The sequence below is a fragment of the Rhinopithecus bieti genome, unplaced genomic scaffold (genome assembly GCF_001698545.2).
Source record: "Rhinopithecus bieti isolate Rb0 unplaced genomic scaffold, ASM169854v2 scaffold_15821, whole genome shotgun sequence".
In the NCBI taxonomy this organism is placed as follows: Eukaryota; Metazoa; Chordata; class Mammalia; order Primates; family Cercopithecidae; genus Rhinopithecus; species Rhinopithecus bieti.
In genome coordinates this window covers 90,007-107,416 of record NW_016808598.1, presented here as the reverse complement: position 1 = coordinate 107,416, position 17,410 = coordinate 90,007, and the positions used below count along the sequence as shown (strand labels likewise).

The 17,410-nt window shown below is 42.6% G+C and overlaps 1 protein-coding gene across 1 annotated transcript in view; it reads left to right on the top strand.

Annotated features, from left to right (window-relative positions):
- The window catches only part of BAZ1A (bromodomain adjacent to zinc finger domain 1A), a 142,932-nt gene extending 135,022 nt beyond the window's left edge, over positions 1 to 7,910 (top strand). Inside the window, 5 exon segments of the mRNA XM_017886906.1 lie at positions 1,337 to 1,479; positions 5,613 to 5,634; positions 5,637 to 5,669; positions 5,672 to 5,698; positions 6,933 to 7,910. Coding sequence (XP_017742395.1) covers positions 1,337 to 1,479; positions 5,613 to 5,634; positions 5,637 to 5,669; positions 5,672 to 5,698; positions 6,933 to 7,129 — 422 coding nt within the window. The 3' untranslated portion in view covers positions 7,130 to 7,910.
- Positions 7,911 to 17,410: the final 9,500 nt, after the last annotated feature.

Below are 17,410 nucleotides of genomic sequence, written 5' to 3'. Positions count from 1 at the left end.
AAAAAAAAAAAAAAAAAAAAAAAAAAACCACTGTTCTTCAAAGAATTTTAGATAACATTATATTGCATTATTCAGATATGCAGCAGGATTAAGGAATTCATTGGTGAAAGAATGGCACGTAATCTGTTAATGCAGTCATCAGATTGTCAAGTTTTTTAGGGGAAGTGTCATAATTTTGCACCAGTCAGGATCTAATTTGGCTTTTCCTATCCCCTTATCTGTTTTGCTTTTCCCTAATTCTCCAAGCTATTTGGAGTAATAATATACTTGAAACATTTTTACTCAAAAACCTAGGAAGAAAATTTTTTTGTTTTCATTGATTTGTGAAATTGCTAAGCCTGGTACTAAGGAGAAATAAAAGGGGAAATGTGTGGATCTACACTGCAAGGAGAGAATTTATACATCTGAATATATATATGGACTATACTACCCTTTCTACCAATGCATATACTTTAGATGTCATTATACTATACCTGTCTGAGGTTTGTGAGAAAGCATTTTGCTTTTAGAACATTATCTAGATATTAAAATTAAGATCTGTGGCTGAGAACAGTGGCTCATACCTATAATCCCAGCACTTTGGGAGGCCGAGGTGGGCGGGTAACTTGAGGTCAGGAGTTTGAGACCAGCCTGGCCAACATGGTGAAACCCCGTCTCTACTAAAAATACAAAAATTAGCTGGGTGTGGTGGCAGGCACCTGTAATCCCAGCTACTCGGGAGGCTGAGGCAGGAGAATCGCTTGAACCTGGGAGGCAGAGGATGCAGTGAGCCAAGATCATGCCACTGCACTCCAGCCTGGGCAACAAAGCAAGACTCCGTCTCAAAAATAAAATAAAATTAAATTAAATAAATAAATAAAATTAAGATCTGTAAGAATAATCTTTTACTTTACCAGTGAGAATTGCTTTTCCATTATGCAAGGTAATTTATATGTAAGCCTAGTTTCTAGATCTGAAGAGGTTACTTTCTGAAGGATATGCTTTAGGAAATACTAGAGAATTGCTTAGTTTCAGTTAACTGTAGCTGAAAAGTATTTTAATAAAATTGAGTAAAATAATCCAAAACTTTGTGTTCTAGATTTTCTTTTGCATTACACTCTGAAAATCTGTTCCCAATGAATGTGTATTGCAATTGGACATTTTAAGATCAAAAGGAAATAATTAATATTTGGTCCGATTTTGGTCAGATTTTCGTGTCTCCCAGAAAATAGTTAACATCTCAGTGTATGGAGCGTCTGTTTTCTGTTGGAATTTGGTATTTATATATCCAGTTTGGCTTGTAGTGAACAAATATTTTGCTTTGTTGTCACCTAAAATGTTGTAATTATTTACTCAGAGTCATCGCCTGTGACACTGGGTCGAAGGAGTTCTGGCCGACAGGGAGGAGTTCATGAATTATCTGCTTTTGAACAACTTGTTGTAGAATTGGTACGACATGATGACAGCTGGCCTTTTTTGAAACTTGTTTCTAAAATCCAGGTAATTACTAGACTTGATAAAATGTATTCATGTATATTATCTGATTTAGTCCACATGACAACATTGAAGTAGTCAAAACACCTAAAACACCTGTTACTCACTGTCTAGTTTTTTGTTTTTCTGAGATGGAGTCTCGCTCTGTCGCCCAGGCTGGAGTGCAGTGGCGTGATCTCAGCTCACTGCAAGCTCTGTCTCCCGGGTTCAAGCGATTGTACTGCCTCAGCCTCCTGAGTAGCTGGGATTACAGGTGCACACCACCACACCTGGCTAATATTTGTATTTTTAGTAGAGACAGGGTTTCACCATGTTGGTCAGTCTGGTCTCGAACTCCTGACCTCGTGATTTGCCCACCTTGGCCTCCCAAAGTGGTGGGATTACAGGCGTGAGCCACTGCACCTGACCATGTCTATTTCTTAGGTGTTTTTAGAGACAGGGTTTCTGTCACCCAGGCCGGAGTTCAGTGGCATACTTTGATTTGCTGCAGCCTCAACCTCCTGAGCTCAAGTGATCCTCCAACTTAGCCACTGGAGTAGTTAGTACTACAGGCACATGCCACCAGGTCGAGCTTTTTTTTTTTTTTTTTTTTGTGGGGCTAAGTCTTGCTCTGTCGCCCAGGCTAGAGTGCAGTGGCGTGATCTAAGCTCACTGCAACCTCCGCCTCCCGGGTTCAAGCGATTCTCCTGCCTCAGCCTCCCGAGTAGCTGGGACTACAGGCGCGTTCCACCATGTCTGACTAATTTTTTGTATTTTTGGTAGAGACGGGGTTTCACCATGTTAGCCAGGATGGTCTCGATCTCCTGACTTCATGATCCACCCGCCTTGGCCTCCCAAAGTGTTGGGATTACAGGCGTGAGCCATCGTGCCCAGCCCTTTTTTTTTTTTTAAGAGACAGGGTCTCACTTCATTGCCAGACTGGTCTTGAACGTCAGTTCCTATATTGAAAACAATAGAGTTGGCTGGGCGCTGTGACTCATGCCTATAATCCCAGCACTTTGGGAGGCCGACATGGGCAAATCACAAGGTCAGGAGATCAAGACCATACTGACTACCACAGTGAAACCCCATCTTTACTAAAAATATTTTAAAAATTAGCCGGGCGTGGTGGCAGACGCCTGTAGTCCCAGCTACTCGGGAGGCTGAGGCAGAATTACTTGAACCCGGGAGGCAGGGGTTGCAATGAGCCAAGATAGCACCATTGCACTCCACACTCCAGCCTGGGCAACAACAGTGAAACTCCATCTCAAAAAAAAAAAAAAGAAAACAATAGAGTTAGCTCAGTCCCTTCTAATTTTGTGACTGATTTTTTTTTGAGATGAAGTCTCGCTTTTGTCCCCCGGCTGGAGTGCAATGGCGAGATCTCAGCTCAGTGCAACCTCCGCTTCTCGAGTTCAAGCGATTCTGTTGCCTCAGCCTCCTGAGTAGCTGGGATTACAGGGGCCTGCCACCACACCCAGCTAATTTTTGTATTTTTATTAGAGACGGGGTTTCACCATGTTGGACAGGCTGTTCTCGAACTCCTGACCTCAGATGGTCTGCCCATCTCGGCCTCCCAAAGTGCTGAGGTTACAGGCATGAGCCACCGCACCCAGCCTTTTTTTTTTTTTTTGAGATAGAGTCTTGCTCTTGTTGTCCAGCTGGAGTGCAATGGCACGATCTCGGCTCACTACAACCTCCGCCTTCTGGGTTCAAGCAATTCTCCTGCCTCAGCCTCCCGAGTAGCTGGAATTACAGGCACCTGCCACCACACCTGACTAATTTTTGTATTTTTAGTAGAGACAGGTTTCACCATGTTGGCCAGGCTGGTCTCGAACTCCTACCCTCAGATAATTCATGCGTCTCAGCTTCCCAAAGTGCTGGGATTACAGGCGTGAGCCACCATGTAATGAGTCAGCCAGGACTGATTCTTTATAAATAATGATGGTGTGTTACAATGACCTCAATGTTTTTGTTCTATGTAATGAATATGAATAGAGTTAACTGAGTACCATTAATCATATTTTTCTTATGTAAAGCAGTGGTTCTTAAACTACTGCATGCATCAGAATCATTTGGAGGGCTTGCTAAAAACATAGATTCCTGAGCCCCAGAGTTTTTGATTCATTAGGTCTGGAATGATGTCTGACACTTGGATTTCTGGCAAGTCCCCAGATGATGCTGATGGTCCTGGTCCAGAGAGCACATTTTGAGAAACACTGATATAAAAGGTATTCTGGGCCAGGTGTAGTGGCTCACGCCTGTAATCGCAACAATTTGGGAGGCCAAGGCGGAAGATCACCCAAGGTCAGGAACCAGCCTTGCCAACATGGCGAAACCCCATCTCTACTAAAAATGCAAAAATTAGCTGAGCATAGTGGCGCATGCCTGTAATCGCAGCTACTCAGGAGGCTGAGGCAGGAGGATCGCTTGAACCCAGGAAGCGGAAGTTGCAGTAAGTCGAGATGACACCATTGCACCCCAGCCTGGGCAAGACTCTTGTCTCAAAAAAAAAAAAAAAAAAATAGGTATTCTGGCTGGGTGCAATGTGTCACACCTGTCATCTCAACATTTTGGGGCCGGGCGCAATGGCTCACACCTGTAATCCCAGCACTTTGGGAGGCCGAGGTGGGTGGATCACAAGGCCAAGAGATAGAGACCATCCTGGCTAACATGGTGAAACCCCGTCTCTACTAAAAAAACACAAAAAATTAGCCGGGCGTGGTGGCGGGCACCTGTAGTCCCAGCTACTTGGGAGGCTGGCAGGAGAATGTCATGAACCCGGGAGGTGGAGCTTGCAGTGACCCAAGATTGTGCCACTGCGCTCCAGCCTGGGCGACAGAGTGAGACTCCGTCTCAAAAAAAAAGTTTAGGAGGCTGAGGCAAGTGGATCGCTTGAGCCCAGGAGTTTGAGACCAGCCTAACCAACATGGTCAAACCTTGACTCTACACACACACACACAAAAAATTAGCTGTGTGTGGTGGTGCATGACTTTAGTCTCAGCTACTTGGGAATCTGAGGCAGGAGGATCACTTGAATTTGGAAGGTGGAGGTTGCAATGAGCCGAGATAACACCACCACACTCCAGCCTGGGTGACAGGGCAAGACCCTGTCTCCAAAGGAAAAAAAAAAAGATAGGTATTCTTAGGTAACAGTGATGGCGTAATCAAACTGAAGGATATGAGATGGTGTTGTAGTTAGGTTATATATATATGGCAGAATATGATCTGTTATATAGCAAAGATAGAACAGTGTTATGGTCCTGTAATAGAAGTTATCATGGTATTACAGAAGTAGAGAGGACAGAGTGATTTGAGTATTTCAGAGGGACAAAATAATAATCAGAATGCTTTTTAAGGAGAACTATTTGGAACTGGTCATTGAAGAAAGACAGAATTTCAACAGTAAGAAATGGAGTAAGGATGTTTCAGGGAAAAAGGAATATACTATACGGTAGACACCCAGAAATGAGAATATGGTGAATGGTGGATGGTTTGAATGAGGCTGGGTTAGAAAGTCTCAGACACACAACTGTATTATAAACGGCCTCACTCACCAGTGTGAGGTCAAGGTTTCTGAATGAAGAAATGACATCATCAGAATTCTACTTTGAGATTTCTAGAGCAAGAATGAGAAGGATTAATTACATATTGAATAGCATAAAATATTAAATCTTAGTTTGACTCGTTTGACTCATTTTGCCTGGGTAATTTTCGTCCTAAGTTACACTTTGCTACATACATTTTATTATTACAAATGCAGTAATGCTCATTGAAGAATTTTTTTTTTCTTTTGGTCACAAGCGACAGTGTGTGTGTGTGTATATATACATATATAGATACATATAGAGAGATATATATAGAAAGATATCTATAGACATATAGACGTATGTGTGTATATATATATATCTACATAGAAGGAGAGAGTCATGAGCAAGATCATTTTTTCTTTTCACAATAAATTGTTAACATTTTTAATGATATCATATAGGCTTCTACAATATGGTATTTACTGAAAATATATTACATGATTTTAGCAGACCACTAGTATTCAGAGGTTAATAATGAGTTGCTTTTTTAGTGCAAAACTTTTAGTTATTTGAACACTTCTTTCCAGTTAAGTTTTCTGTGTGGAGAGAGATATTTGAATTATTTTGCAGGTCCCAGACTACTACGACATCATCAAAAGCCCATTGCCTTAAATATAATTCGTGAAAAGTGAATAAATGTGAATATAAAATAGCATGTAAGTAATTTGTTTTCTTTGATATTTATTTTCTAAGGCATTCTCTTATAGCATCTTTGATACTTATTTTGCTTAAAGAGGTAGAGGCTGTTTTTCTCTTATTAAAAGGATGTGTGTTGATGCAGTTGTGTAGATGGCATCCCGTGAGGTTCCACAAGTACTTATTAGTGTATGTGGGGATAAAAGGTGGATTAGGATCAAGTAAGTTCAAGATATTTTATAGATCTGATCTTACTCAAAGAAGTTCTTTATAATCACATGATGTATATGATCACATAATTGGATAGTTTCAATAAAATAATTTTTAAGTATTTACAGTTAAACGGTTTTAAGCCTCAGTTCTGCTACCTTGTTTCAGAATCTTTTTTCTTTTCTTCTTTTTTTTTCTGAGACAGGTCTCACTCTGTTGCCCAGGCTGGAGTGCGGAGGCAAAATTTTGGTTCACTGCAGCCTTGACCCCACAGACTCAAGCTGTCCTCCCACCTCAGCCTCCCAAGTAGCTGGGACCTCAGGTGCAGGCCACCATGCCTCTCTCTTTTTTTTTTTTTTTTGAGATGGAGTCTTGCTCTGTGGCCCAGGCTGGAGTGCAGTGGCGCAATCTAGGCTCACTGCAACCTCTGCCTCCCGGGTTCAAGTGATTCTTCTGCCTCAGTCTCCCAAGTAGCTGGGATTACAGATGCCTGCCACCGCACCTGGCTATTTTTGTATTTTTAGTAGAGATGGGGTTTCACCATGTTGGCCAGGCTGCTGTCGAACTCTTGGACCTCAGGTGATCTATCTGCCTCGGCCTCCCAAAGTGCTGGGATTACAGGCATGAGCCGCCGTGCCTGGCATGCCTGGCTAATTTTTTGTAGAGATGCAGTTTCACTGTCTTGCCCAAGCTGGTCACGAACTCCTGACCTCAAATGATCCTTCCGCCTTGTCCTCCCAAAGTGCTGGGATTACAGGCTTGAACCACCACAACTGGCTAATTTTTCTTTTTTTTGTAGAGATGGGGTTTTGCTATATTGCCCAGGATGGTCTTGAACTCCTGAGCTCAAGTGATCCTCCTGCCTCAGCCTCCCAAGTGCTGGGATTACAGATGTGAGCCACCATGTCTAGCCAGAGTCTTCTCTTTCTAAAGAAAAAAGTGGGCTTCCATTTTATTAAGATTTCCAGATATGATACAATAATTATATTTATTGTAATTTATGTAGTTTCATTGTAATCTTTTTTGCTCTCTTTCCCTTTCTAGCTGAGTTTATTGATGATATTGAGTTAATGTTTTCGAACTGCTTTGAGTACAACCCTCGTAACACAAGTGAGGCAAAAGCTGGAACTAGACTTCAAGCATTTTTTCATATTCAGGCTCAAAAGCTTGGACTCCACATCACACCCAGTAATGTGGACCAAGTTAGCACACCACCGGCTGCGAAAAAGTCACGAATCTAAGTTTGTCCTTCTAAAGGATATATTTGAAGAAAAACAAATTGTTCATGAAAATGGAACATTAAATCATGCTGTAAAGCAGACATATATGTATAAAGCAATAACAGCTGATCGACCACATGAAAGTGTGGCCTGCACTGTATTCTCAGTTTTAATATTAAGCACTCAGGAGAATGTAGGAAAGATGTCCTTTGCTACAGTTTTGTTCAGTATCTAGTAAGTTTGATAGATGTATTGGATACAGTACTGGTTTACAGAGGTTGTTGTACATTTTTGAGATCATTCATGTGTCCAGAGATCTTGGAAAATATTTTTTCACCCATGACTTATTTTGTTATTGATGATTTTTTTAAAGTTGTGGTATTAAGGGAGAGTTATCTATATGGATGAGTCTTCTGCTATAGCACAGTTTAGTGTTTATGTCTTAATTGTTTAATGAGTACATTCTTTCAACACTATACATGAATGAATCCAATCTTACATCCTTGAAGTGCTGTACCAGTGCTGGCTGCAGGTATTAAGTCCAAGTTTGTTAACTAGATATTTATTTAGTATTGAAAGTAATTTGTGAATTTGTTTTGTATTTATAAAATTTGTACCTGGAAAATGTTCCTTAATGTTTTAAACCTTTTACTGTGTTTTTATTCCTCTAACTTCCTTAATGATCAATCAAAAAAAGTAACACCCTCCATTTTCCCTGACAGTTCTTTCAGCTTTACAGAACTGTATTAAAAGTTTCTATGTACAACTTTTTAACTGTACAAATAAAATAACATTTTTTCAAGAAATCTGGAATTCTGTAATCAGATTTGGACTTTTGCACGTGATACAAACAGACCATAGGAACCAACGTTTTGTTGTACCTGAGTCTCTATATCAGTAATTTGCTGCTTTTTCTGCCCAAACCCTTGAGGAGTCAGATCCATTTCATCAAAAACAGTAACAATCTGATGTGCATGGATTCTCATTAAAAAGAGGAGAGAAGGTTTGGAATACACTTACATAGTTAAGACACACTCTGGAAATTGAAGTTTTTATGCATATATACACATAAAAGGAGAGATTTCTTAGGTATGGAAGACATACAGGGGCTTCAGTTTTGTAGCCTACTTTTCCTTTTGAGGATGCAAAAGGCAGGTGTCTTCCCTATTCTCTAGGACTTTTTGGTAGGCGGGAGAGAACCTTCCCTCTATTTCCTTAAAATCCTGAGGATACTGCATTATTATTTAATTAATTTACTTGAAAGTGTATCCATCTTTCTCATATAGTTTGAGATTATCAGTTTTCTAGATTCTTCACATGAATATATCTACAACTAGAACTTTTGGTATATTTGTATAATTTTATATGCCATAATTAAATTTCTTAGAAAATTTTACTTAATAGCATTTAAATATCAAGACAATTCTGGAAATACAATTACTAGTAAATTATCTGATTACTTAAGTATTGCATTTTTTAATTTTAATTTTTTTTTTTTTTTTTTTTTTTTTTTGGAGACAGTAGTCCTCATCGCTCTGTTCGGGCCGGTGCTGGAGTGCAGTGGCCAGATTCCAGCCCTTGCAGCTCCGCCTCCACGGGTTTGTACGCCATTCATCCTGCCCACCCCCGATAGCTGGGACTTACAGGTCGGCCTGCCACCATTTCGCCGCTGAGTAGTTTTTGTATTTTTTAGTAGGAGATCGGGTTCACAGTGTTAGACCCAGGGTGGTCTCTGATCTCCTGACCTGTTCGTGATCTCGCCCGTCTCTGGGCCTCCCATAGTGCTGGAGACAGGCTTGAGCCATCGTCTTGCCCGCCAATTAATGATTTTAGAATAGGAGACAGGGACTGCTGTGTGTGCCTCCAGACTAGTCCCTTGAACTCCGTTGAGCGTCAAAGCGAATCTGCCTGCCTTTGAACTCCCTAGCCAAAGGTCGATCTGCACTGCCTTGAACTCCAAAGTGCTGGGATTAAAGGTTGTGAACCACTGTGCCCAGTCAATATTCTTCATTTTTTATGTTATAATAACAAGCATTTTATGTTAGCTTTCTTCTACACAATTAACACTAAGGAACGTAGTTCCAACCAACCCTAGAAATGTATTTCAGCTGCAAGCCAGTCCAATAAGATTGCAATTATTTACCGATTTCGCAGACTGAGTTAAAATAGTATGACATTACCTTTTTTTTTTTTTTTTTTTTTTGGATAAGGGTCTTGGCTGTGTTTGCCCAGTGGGGGGGGGGGCTGGAAGTGCAGTGGCATGATCTTGGCTCACTGCAACCCCACTCCCAGGTTCAAGTGATTCTCCTGCCTCAGCCTCCCGAGTAGCTGGGATTACAGCCATGTGCTACCACATCCAGCTAATTTTTTGTATTTTTAGTAGAGACAGGGTTTCACCATATTGACCAGGCTGATCTCAAACTCCTGACCTCAAGTGATCCACCTGCCTCAGCCTCCCAAAGTGCTGGATTAGAGGCATAAGCCACTGCACCTCGTCTCAACTTATTTGTAAAATTCTTTTCCCCATCACCTACAATGGGATTTATCTTGTCCTGCATGATCTGACACCATTCTGCAGGCCTCATCTATCACCTTGCGCCATATCACCTATGTATTAGTTCCTGCACACTGGACTCTTTTGTTTCTGGATATTGGGACTCTTGTAAGACTATGCCCTCTGACTTGCTGTGCTTTCTGCCTGAAATGTCTTTCTACCTCCACTTCACCAGGAGGAAGCAAATAACCTAAAAACCTCTTAAAAACACCCAGAAGAGAGTTTCTGTTTGAGATGATGAACAGTCCTGGAAATGATAGTGATGATAGTTGCACAACAATGTATACTTAATGCCAATGAATTGTACACTTTAAGATGATTAAATCACACCTGTAATCCCAGCACTTTGGGAGGCTGGGGCAGGCAAATCGCTTAAGCCCAGGAGTTTGAGATCAGCCTGGGCTATATGGCAAAACCCTGTCTCTGCAAAAAATTAGCCCAGTGTGGTGCACACCTCTGGTCCCAGCTATTCAGGAGGCAGAGGTGGGAGAATTGCTTGAGCCTGGGAGGCTGAAGCTACAGTGAGCCGTGATAGTGCCACTGTACCCCAGCCTGGGCAACAGAGCAAGACCCTATCTCAAAAAAAATATTTAAAAATAAGATAATTAAAGTGGTAAATGTATTGATTTATTTATGAAACAGGGTCTTATTCTGTTGCCCAGGCTGGAGTGCAGTGGCTCAATTATAGCTCACTACAGCCTCAAAACTCCTGAGCTCAATCTTCCTGCCTCAGTCTCCCCAGTAACTAGGACTGAAGTGCATGCCACCATGCCCAGCTAATTTTTAAAAATTTTTTGTGGAGATGAAATCTTGCTATGTTGCCCAGGCTGGTCTTGAACTCCTGCCTTCAAGCTGTCCTCCAAAGTTCTGGGCAGTATAGGCACAAGTCTTCCAAAGTTCTGGGAGTATAGGCACAAGTCACCATGTCCAGCCTAAATTAATTTTTTTTTTTTTTTTTTTTTTATTGAGACAAAGTCTTGTTCTTGTCCCCCAGGCTGGAGTGCAATGGCGCTATCTCGGCTCACTGCAACCTCTGCCTCCCAGGTTCAAGCAGTTCTCCCGCCTCAGCCTCCCAAGTAGCTGGGATTACAGGCGCCCGCCACCATGCCCAGCTAATTTTTGTATTTTTAGTAGACACATGATTTCACCATGTGGGCCAGGCTGGTCTCAAACTCCTGACCTCAGGTGATCTGCCCGCCTCAGCCCCCCAAAGTGCTGGGTTTACAGGCATGAGCCACTGTGCCCAGCCTAAATTTTTTAAATACCTAGAAATGCTAAGTAAAATACTACAAGCATCTTATCTAATTAAATTCATAGCTAAGTGCACTTGAGAGACTGAAAGTATTCTAGTACTCACATGAGCTGAAGCCGATGCTCTCCTGGTTGTGGAGTGGCAGGTGCCACACCCCATTAAGGGGAGTTAGATAGTCTCAACATTCCAGGGACTTAGGTTTTAAAACCCATGTGGAGACAGGAGATAGGCCCTTGGGCTCACTCATATCAGTATTGAACTGAAAACCCACATAAAACTGGAACCCACGTAGGAGGATGCCTTTATTGAAAATGTGTGCTGGAAAAAAATCTGCCAATATGTAGTCCAAAAACCTAGGAGAAAATCTGCTTTAAAAAGTGGTCCTGGCTACTCTGGGCTCACTGCAAAGAAAAAAAAAAAAAAACACCTGGTCCCAGGTCAGGGTGCGGTGGCTCATGCCTGTAATCCCAGCACTAGGAGGCTGAGGCAGGCAGATCACCTGAGGTCAGGAGTTCAAGACCAGCCTGGCCAACATGGCAAAACCCCATCTCTTATTATATAAAATTAGCCAGGTGTGGTGGCACTACTTGAACCCAGGAGGCAGAGGTTGCAGTGAGCCGAAATCGCACCACGGCACTCCAGCCTGGGTGACAGAGCAAGACTCCATCTCAAAAAATTATTTAAATAAGTGGTCTTCAGACAGACTTCCACTTCTGGTAGGACGAAGTAGGCGTCTTCTTTCCTATTCCTCCCACTCAGTATAACTAAAAACCCTGGACGTTCTATATAAAACAAAAATAAGACTGAAAGGTGACAATAAGTCAGACTGACTAAAGGACCTTGGGACCAGAGGAAAGACAGTGGTAAGTTCCCTAAGTTTTCTTTTTGACTCATATATCAGACTTGATGCTAAAGAAGGGGCAACTTAAAAAAGCCAAGTGGCACAGACAAAGTGTAAAGCCACAACAAAAGCCTCGCTAGCCAAAGACCTAGGACAGGGGCAGCCTAATAAGACAGAAAACCTAGACAATAACCACTATCCCAGCCACACACCACAAAAAAAAAAAAAAAAAAAAAACTGGCCCAACCCATATCCACACCAACAAAGAACAAGCAGGGAGTCTACCACTTCCATCCTCAGAAGCATAAAATGAGGCAGTACAGTGCACCCACTGGGGTGGTGCCAGAGAAGTAAGGAACAAGAAAGGCCAAATAAGGAACCAGGCCTTTCATCCCTGCTGGTAGAAATGAGACACCCCCAATCCCTCCCAGTGTCAGTACAGACCATCTGGGGGGCTGATTCTCACAACTGCCCACCAATAGCAAGGATCACCCCCTTTCTGGTGTCAAGGAGGCTGACAGGAGAACTTGGACTTCTACTTGTATCTGGCAGTCACAAGGAGGCAACCCAGCTTTCTTTGCCAGAATGGTGTCAGAGCAAGCCAGGTAAACTAGGTTTAAATAAGACATAGTCTCATCATGGGCTGGGCATGGTGGCTCATGAGTGTAATCCCAGCACTTTGGGAGGCCAAAGTGGGCCAAACCCAGGAGTTCGAGACCAGCCCGGTCAATATGGCAAAACCCTGTCTCTACAAAAAATATAAAAATTAGCTGGGCATGCTGGCACACACCTGTGGTCCCAGCTACTGGGGAGGCTGAGGTAGGAGAATCGCTTGAGCATGGGAGGTGGGGGTTGCAGTGAGCTGAGAGCAAGCCACCGCACTCCAGCCTGAGTGACAGATTGAGACCCACACATTTTCATATTTTTCATATTGTCATGAGACTATTTTTATTTTTTTGCAACAAAAAATAAAAGGCTCATAACAATATAAAAATGTCTGCATTTCAATAAAAAATCATTCATACCGAGAACCAAGAAGATATCAAACTGAATGAAAAAAGATGCCAACACCAAAATGACATGTTAGAATAATTTGACAAAGATTTTAAAGCAGCCATGATGAAAATGCTTCAATGAGCAATTATGAACATCCCTGAAACAAATAAAGTAGCTTCAGTGTACTAGTTTCCTATTGCTGCCATGACAAATCACCACAAATTCACCAGCTTAATGCAGATTTGTTAGCTGTAGATTAGAAGTCTGACATGGGTCTTAACTGGGCTGAATCAATTTGTCCACAAGGCTGTCACTTTCTAGAGACCCTAAGGGAGAATCTATTTCCTCACTCCTTCCAGCTCCTACCCACATTCCTTGGCATGTGGCCCTCTTCCTCCATCTTCAAAGCCAGCAACATTACATCTCTGTGCCTTTCTGTCGCATCTTCCTCTAACCACAACCAGGAAAGGTTCTCTATTTTAAGGACCCATGTAATTAGATTGCACCCACCAGGCAATCCAAGCTAATCTCCCTGTTCAAATCCTCAAGCACATTTTTAAAGTTTCTTTTGTCACATAGAGTAACATATTCACAGTTCCAGGGATTATGACATGGACATCTTTGGAGGGCCATTCTGCCTACCGCACTCAGCAAAGAAATACAAAGTCTCAGAATACAGAAGATATGAAGAAGAACCAAATGGAAAATTTAGGGCACAATAACCAAAAAAAAAAAAAAACTCAGTGGATGGACTCAACAGGAGAATGGAGGAGAGAGAGGAAAGAAGCAGTAAACTAGAAAGTGGAACAATACATATTACCCAATCTGAGCAACAGAGGAAAAACAGACTGTACAAAATTGAACAGGACCTTAGGGAACTACAACAAAGAAAACTAACATTCATGTCATCAGAGCTGCTGAAGGAGAGGAGGAAAAAGGTGGGACTAAAAAAGCCCTCAAAGAAATGACTCAAAATTCCCCAAGAGACAACCCACAGATTCAAGAAGCTGAGCAAACTCTGACAAGGATAAACCCAAATAAATCCATGCCAAGGCATTATAATTAATTTTCTGAAAACTAAAGACAAAAAAATGTTGAAAATAGCCAGCATAAAATGAGTGACATTCTACCTATAAGGGGAAATCAATCAGAACACAGTAGAAAATGGTGGGAGAAAGAAATGGCAAAATATTTTTCAGGAACAAACTGTTCAAGTTTTGTTCAAGAACAAAACTGTCAGCCAGGTGCAGTGGCTCATGCCTATAATCCCAAGCACTTTAGGAGGCCGAGGCGGGTGGATCACTTGAGGTCAGGAGTTCAAGACCATCCTGGCCAATACGGTGAAACCCCATCTCTACTCAAACTACAAAAATTAGTCAGGCATGGTGGCATGCACCTGTAATCCCAGCTACTCAGGAGGCTGAGGCAGGAGAATCACTTGAACCCAGAGGCAGAGGTTGCAGTGAGCCGAGATTACACTATTGCTCTCCAGCCTGGGCAACAAGAGTGAGACTCTTTCTCCAAAAAGAAAAGAAAAAAAAAGGCCGAGCACGGTGGTTCCCGCCTGTAATCCCAGCACTTTGGGAGGCCGAAGTGAGTGGATCACGAGGTCAGGAGATCGAGACCATCCTGGCTAACATGGTGAAAACCCGTCTCTACTAAAATACAAAATTAGCCGGGAGTGGTGGTGGGCACCTGTAGTCCTAGCTATTCGGGAGGCTGAGGCAGGAAAATGGCATGAACCCGGGAAGCGGAGGTTGCAGTGAGCCGAGATCACGCCACTGCACTCCAGCCTGGGCGACAGAGCGAGACTCCGTCTCAAAAAACAAAAATAAATTTAAAAAAGAAGTTATCTAGGCTGGGTGGAGTGGCTCACACCTCTAATCTCAGCACTTTAGGAGGCTGAGGTAGGAGGATCACTTGAGCTCAGGAGTTCGAGATCAGCCTGGGCAATATGGTGAAACACTGTCTCTACAAAAAATACAAAAATTAGCCAGGAGTGGTGCCTCACGCCTGTGGCCCCAGCTGCCAGGGAGGCTGAAGCAGAAGTATCACTTGAACCCAGGAAGTAGTGGTTGCAATAAGCTGAGATCCAGTCATTGCACTCCAACCTGGACACTAGACAGAGACCCTGTCTGAAAAAAAAAAAGAAGAAAGAAACTGGCCAAGAACTATGAACTGTGGGTAGGGAGGGCTGAATAAATAGAGTGCAAAGGATTTTTTTTTTTTTAAATACAGGGTCTCACTCTGTCACCAGGCTGGAATGCAGTGGCACAATCTCAGCTCGCTGCAGCCTCAACCTCCCCCAATTTAAGTGACCCTCCCACCTCAGTCTCCTGAGTAGCTAGGACCACAGACACACAGCACCATGCCTGGCTAGATTTTGTATTTTTGGTAGAGATGGGGTTTCACCATGTTACCCAGGCTAGTCTCAAAATCCCCAGCTCAAGCGACCCACCCGCCTCGGCCTCCCAAAGTGCTGGAATTATAGGCATAAGCAATGATGGCATTCAGCCAAGAATGTTAATCTGAAGTGTGCACGCATTTAGGGCCGCAAAACATATGAAGCAAAAGCTGATAGTACTGAAAGGAAAAAAAGACAAACCTACAATTACAGATGGAGACTTCAACACTTCCCTCTTAACAATGACTAGAACAACTAGGCAGAAAATCAGCAATGATATAAAAGAACTAAACAATAACATCAACCAGTAACATTTAGGTTTGGAAACACTCCCACCCAACAACAGAACACAATTTCTTTTCAAGTTCCTGCAGAACATACACCAAGATAGATCATATCCTGGGCCATCAAACAAACCTTAAATTTAAAAGAACTGAAATTTTGTAAAATGTAATCTGTGGCCACAATGAAATCAAACCAGAAATCAATAATGGAAACATAACAGGAAAATCTCCAAACTAAACAAAATACTTTTGGATCATATGTGGGTCAAAGAGGAGGTTAAAAAAAAAAGAAGAGAGAGAGAGAGAGAAAAAGAATACAATAAACAGAATGAAAAAATAGATATCTTTTTCCCCAAGCTATATGCTTCTTCCTTAATACTCTTCCTCTATTTCATTTCAGCTTTTTTCACTCTAAAGTCTAAACTAACTAGGTCAGAGTCTTCAAAGTACTGCATTTGTTTAACTTACTGACTGGCATAATAATACTATCTCGGCCGGGCGTGGTGGCTCAAGCCTGTAATCCCAGCACTTTGGGAGGCCGAGACGGGCGGATCACGAGGTCAGGAGATCGTAGACCACCCTGGCTAACACGGTGAAACCCCGTCTCTACTAAAAATACAAAAAACTAGCCGGGCGAGGTGGCAGGCGCCTGTAGTCCCAGCTAGTCGGGAGGCTGAGGCAGGAGAATGGCGTGAACCCGGGAGGCGGAGCTTGCAGTGAGCTGAGATCTGGCCACTGCACTCCAGCCTGGGTGACAGAGCGAGACTCCATCTCAAAAAATAATAATAATAATAATAATAATAATACTATCTCAGCATAAACTATGGTAAAGGTTCCACCAGTTCAGGCCATTTTTGACAACTTCTTAGAGGGAAATGGGCAAACCACAAATCAAAAGAACACCTGCATCTGAAAATCCATCCTGTATAATATTAGGAGGCAAGGGATCTGTAACTAAAGCTAGTTAGAAGTTGATGGACTCACTATGAACAATTTGGCTACATCTGGTAGACTTACAGAAAGCATGCAGAGTTCACATGTTAGAAATCCTAGCAGATCAAAGACTCTTAGCTTTAACTCTTTCTTAATAGAGCTAAAAATGTATGTCACTCAGCCACGCATGGTGGCTCACGCCTGTAACTCCAGTACTTTGGGAGGCTGAGGTGGAAGGATCACGAGGTCAGGAGTTCGAGACCAGCCTGGCCAACATGGTGAAACCCCATCTCTACTAAAAATACAAAAATTGGCTGGGCGTGGTGGTATGCACCTGTAATCCCAGGAGGTTGAGACAGGAGAATTGCTTGAACCCGGGGGGCGGAGGTTGCAGTGAGTCGAGATTGCGCCACTGTACTCCAGCCTGGGTGACAGTACAAGACCCTGTCTTGAAAAAAAAAAAAAGTGAAGACCATGGGAAAGGCGCAGTATCTGTGCTGGAGTACAGTGTTCCTCACGGCACAGTCCCTTAGTGCTTCCCTTGGCTTAGGGGAGGGAGTTCCCTGACTCCTTGTGCTTCCAGGGTAAGGCGACACTCTACCCTGCTTTGGCTCGCCCTCTGGGGGCTGCACCCACTGTCCAACCAGTCCCAGTGAGATGAATCAGATATCTCAGGTGGAAATGCAGAAATCACCCATCTTACGCAACGACCTCGCTGGGAGCTGCAGCCCGCAGCTGTTCCTATTTGACCATCTTGCCAGCAATTCCCTTAAGAAACTCACTCAAAACCACACAACTACAAGGAAACTGAACAACGTGCTCCTGAGTGACTACTGTGTAAACAACAAAATTAAGGCAGAAATAAATAAGTTCTTTGAAACCAATGAGAACAAAAACACAATGTACCAGAATCTCTGGGACACATCTAAAGCAGTGTTTAGAGGGAAATTTATAGCATTAAATGCCCACAAGAGAAAGCAGGAAAGATCTGAAATCAACACCCTAACATCACAATTAAAAGAACTAGAGAGGTCTCAG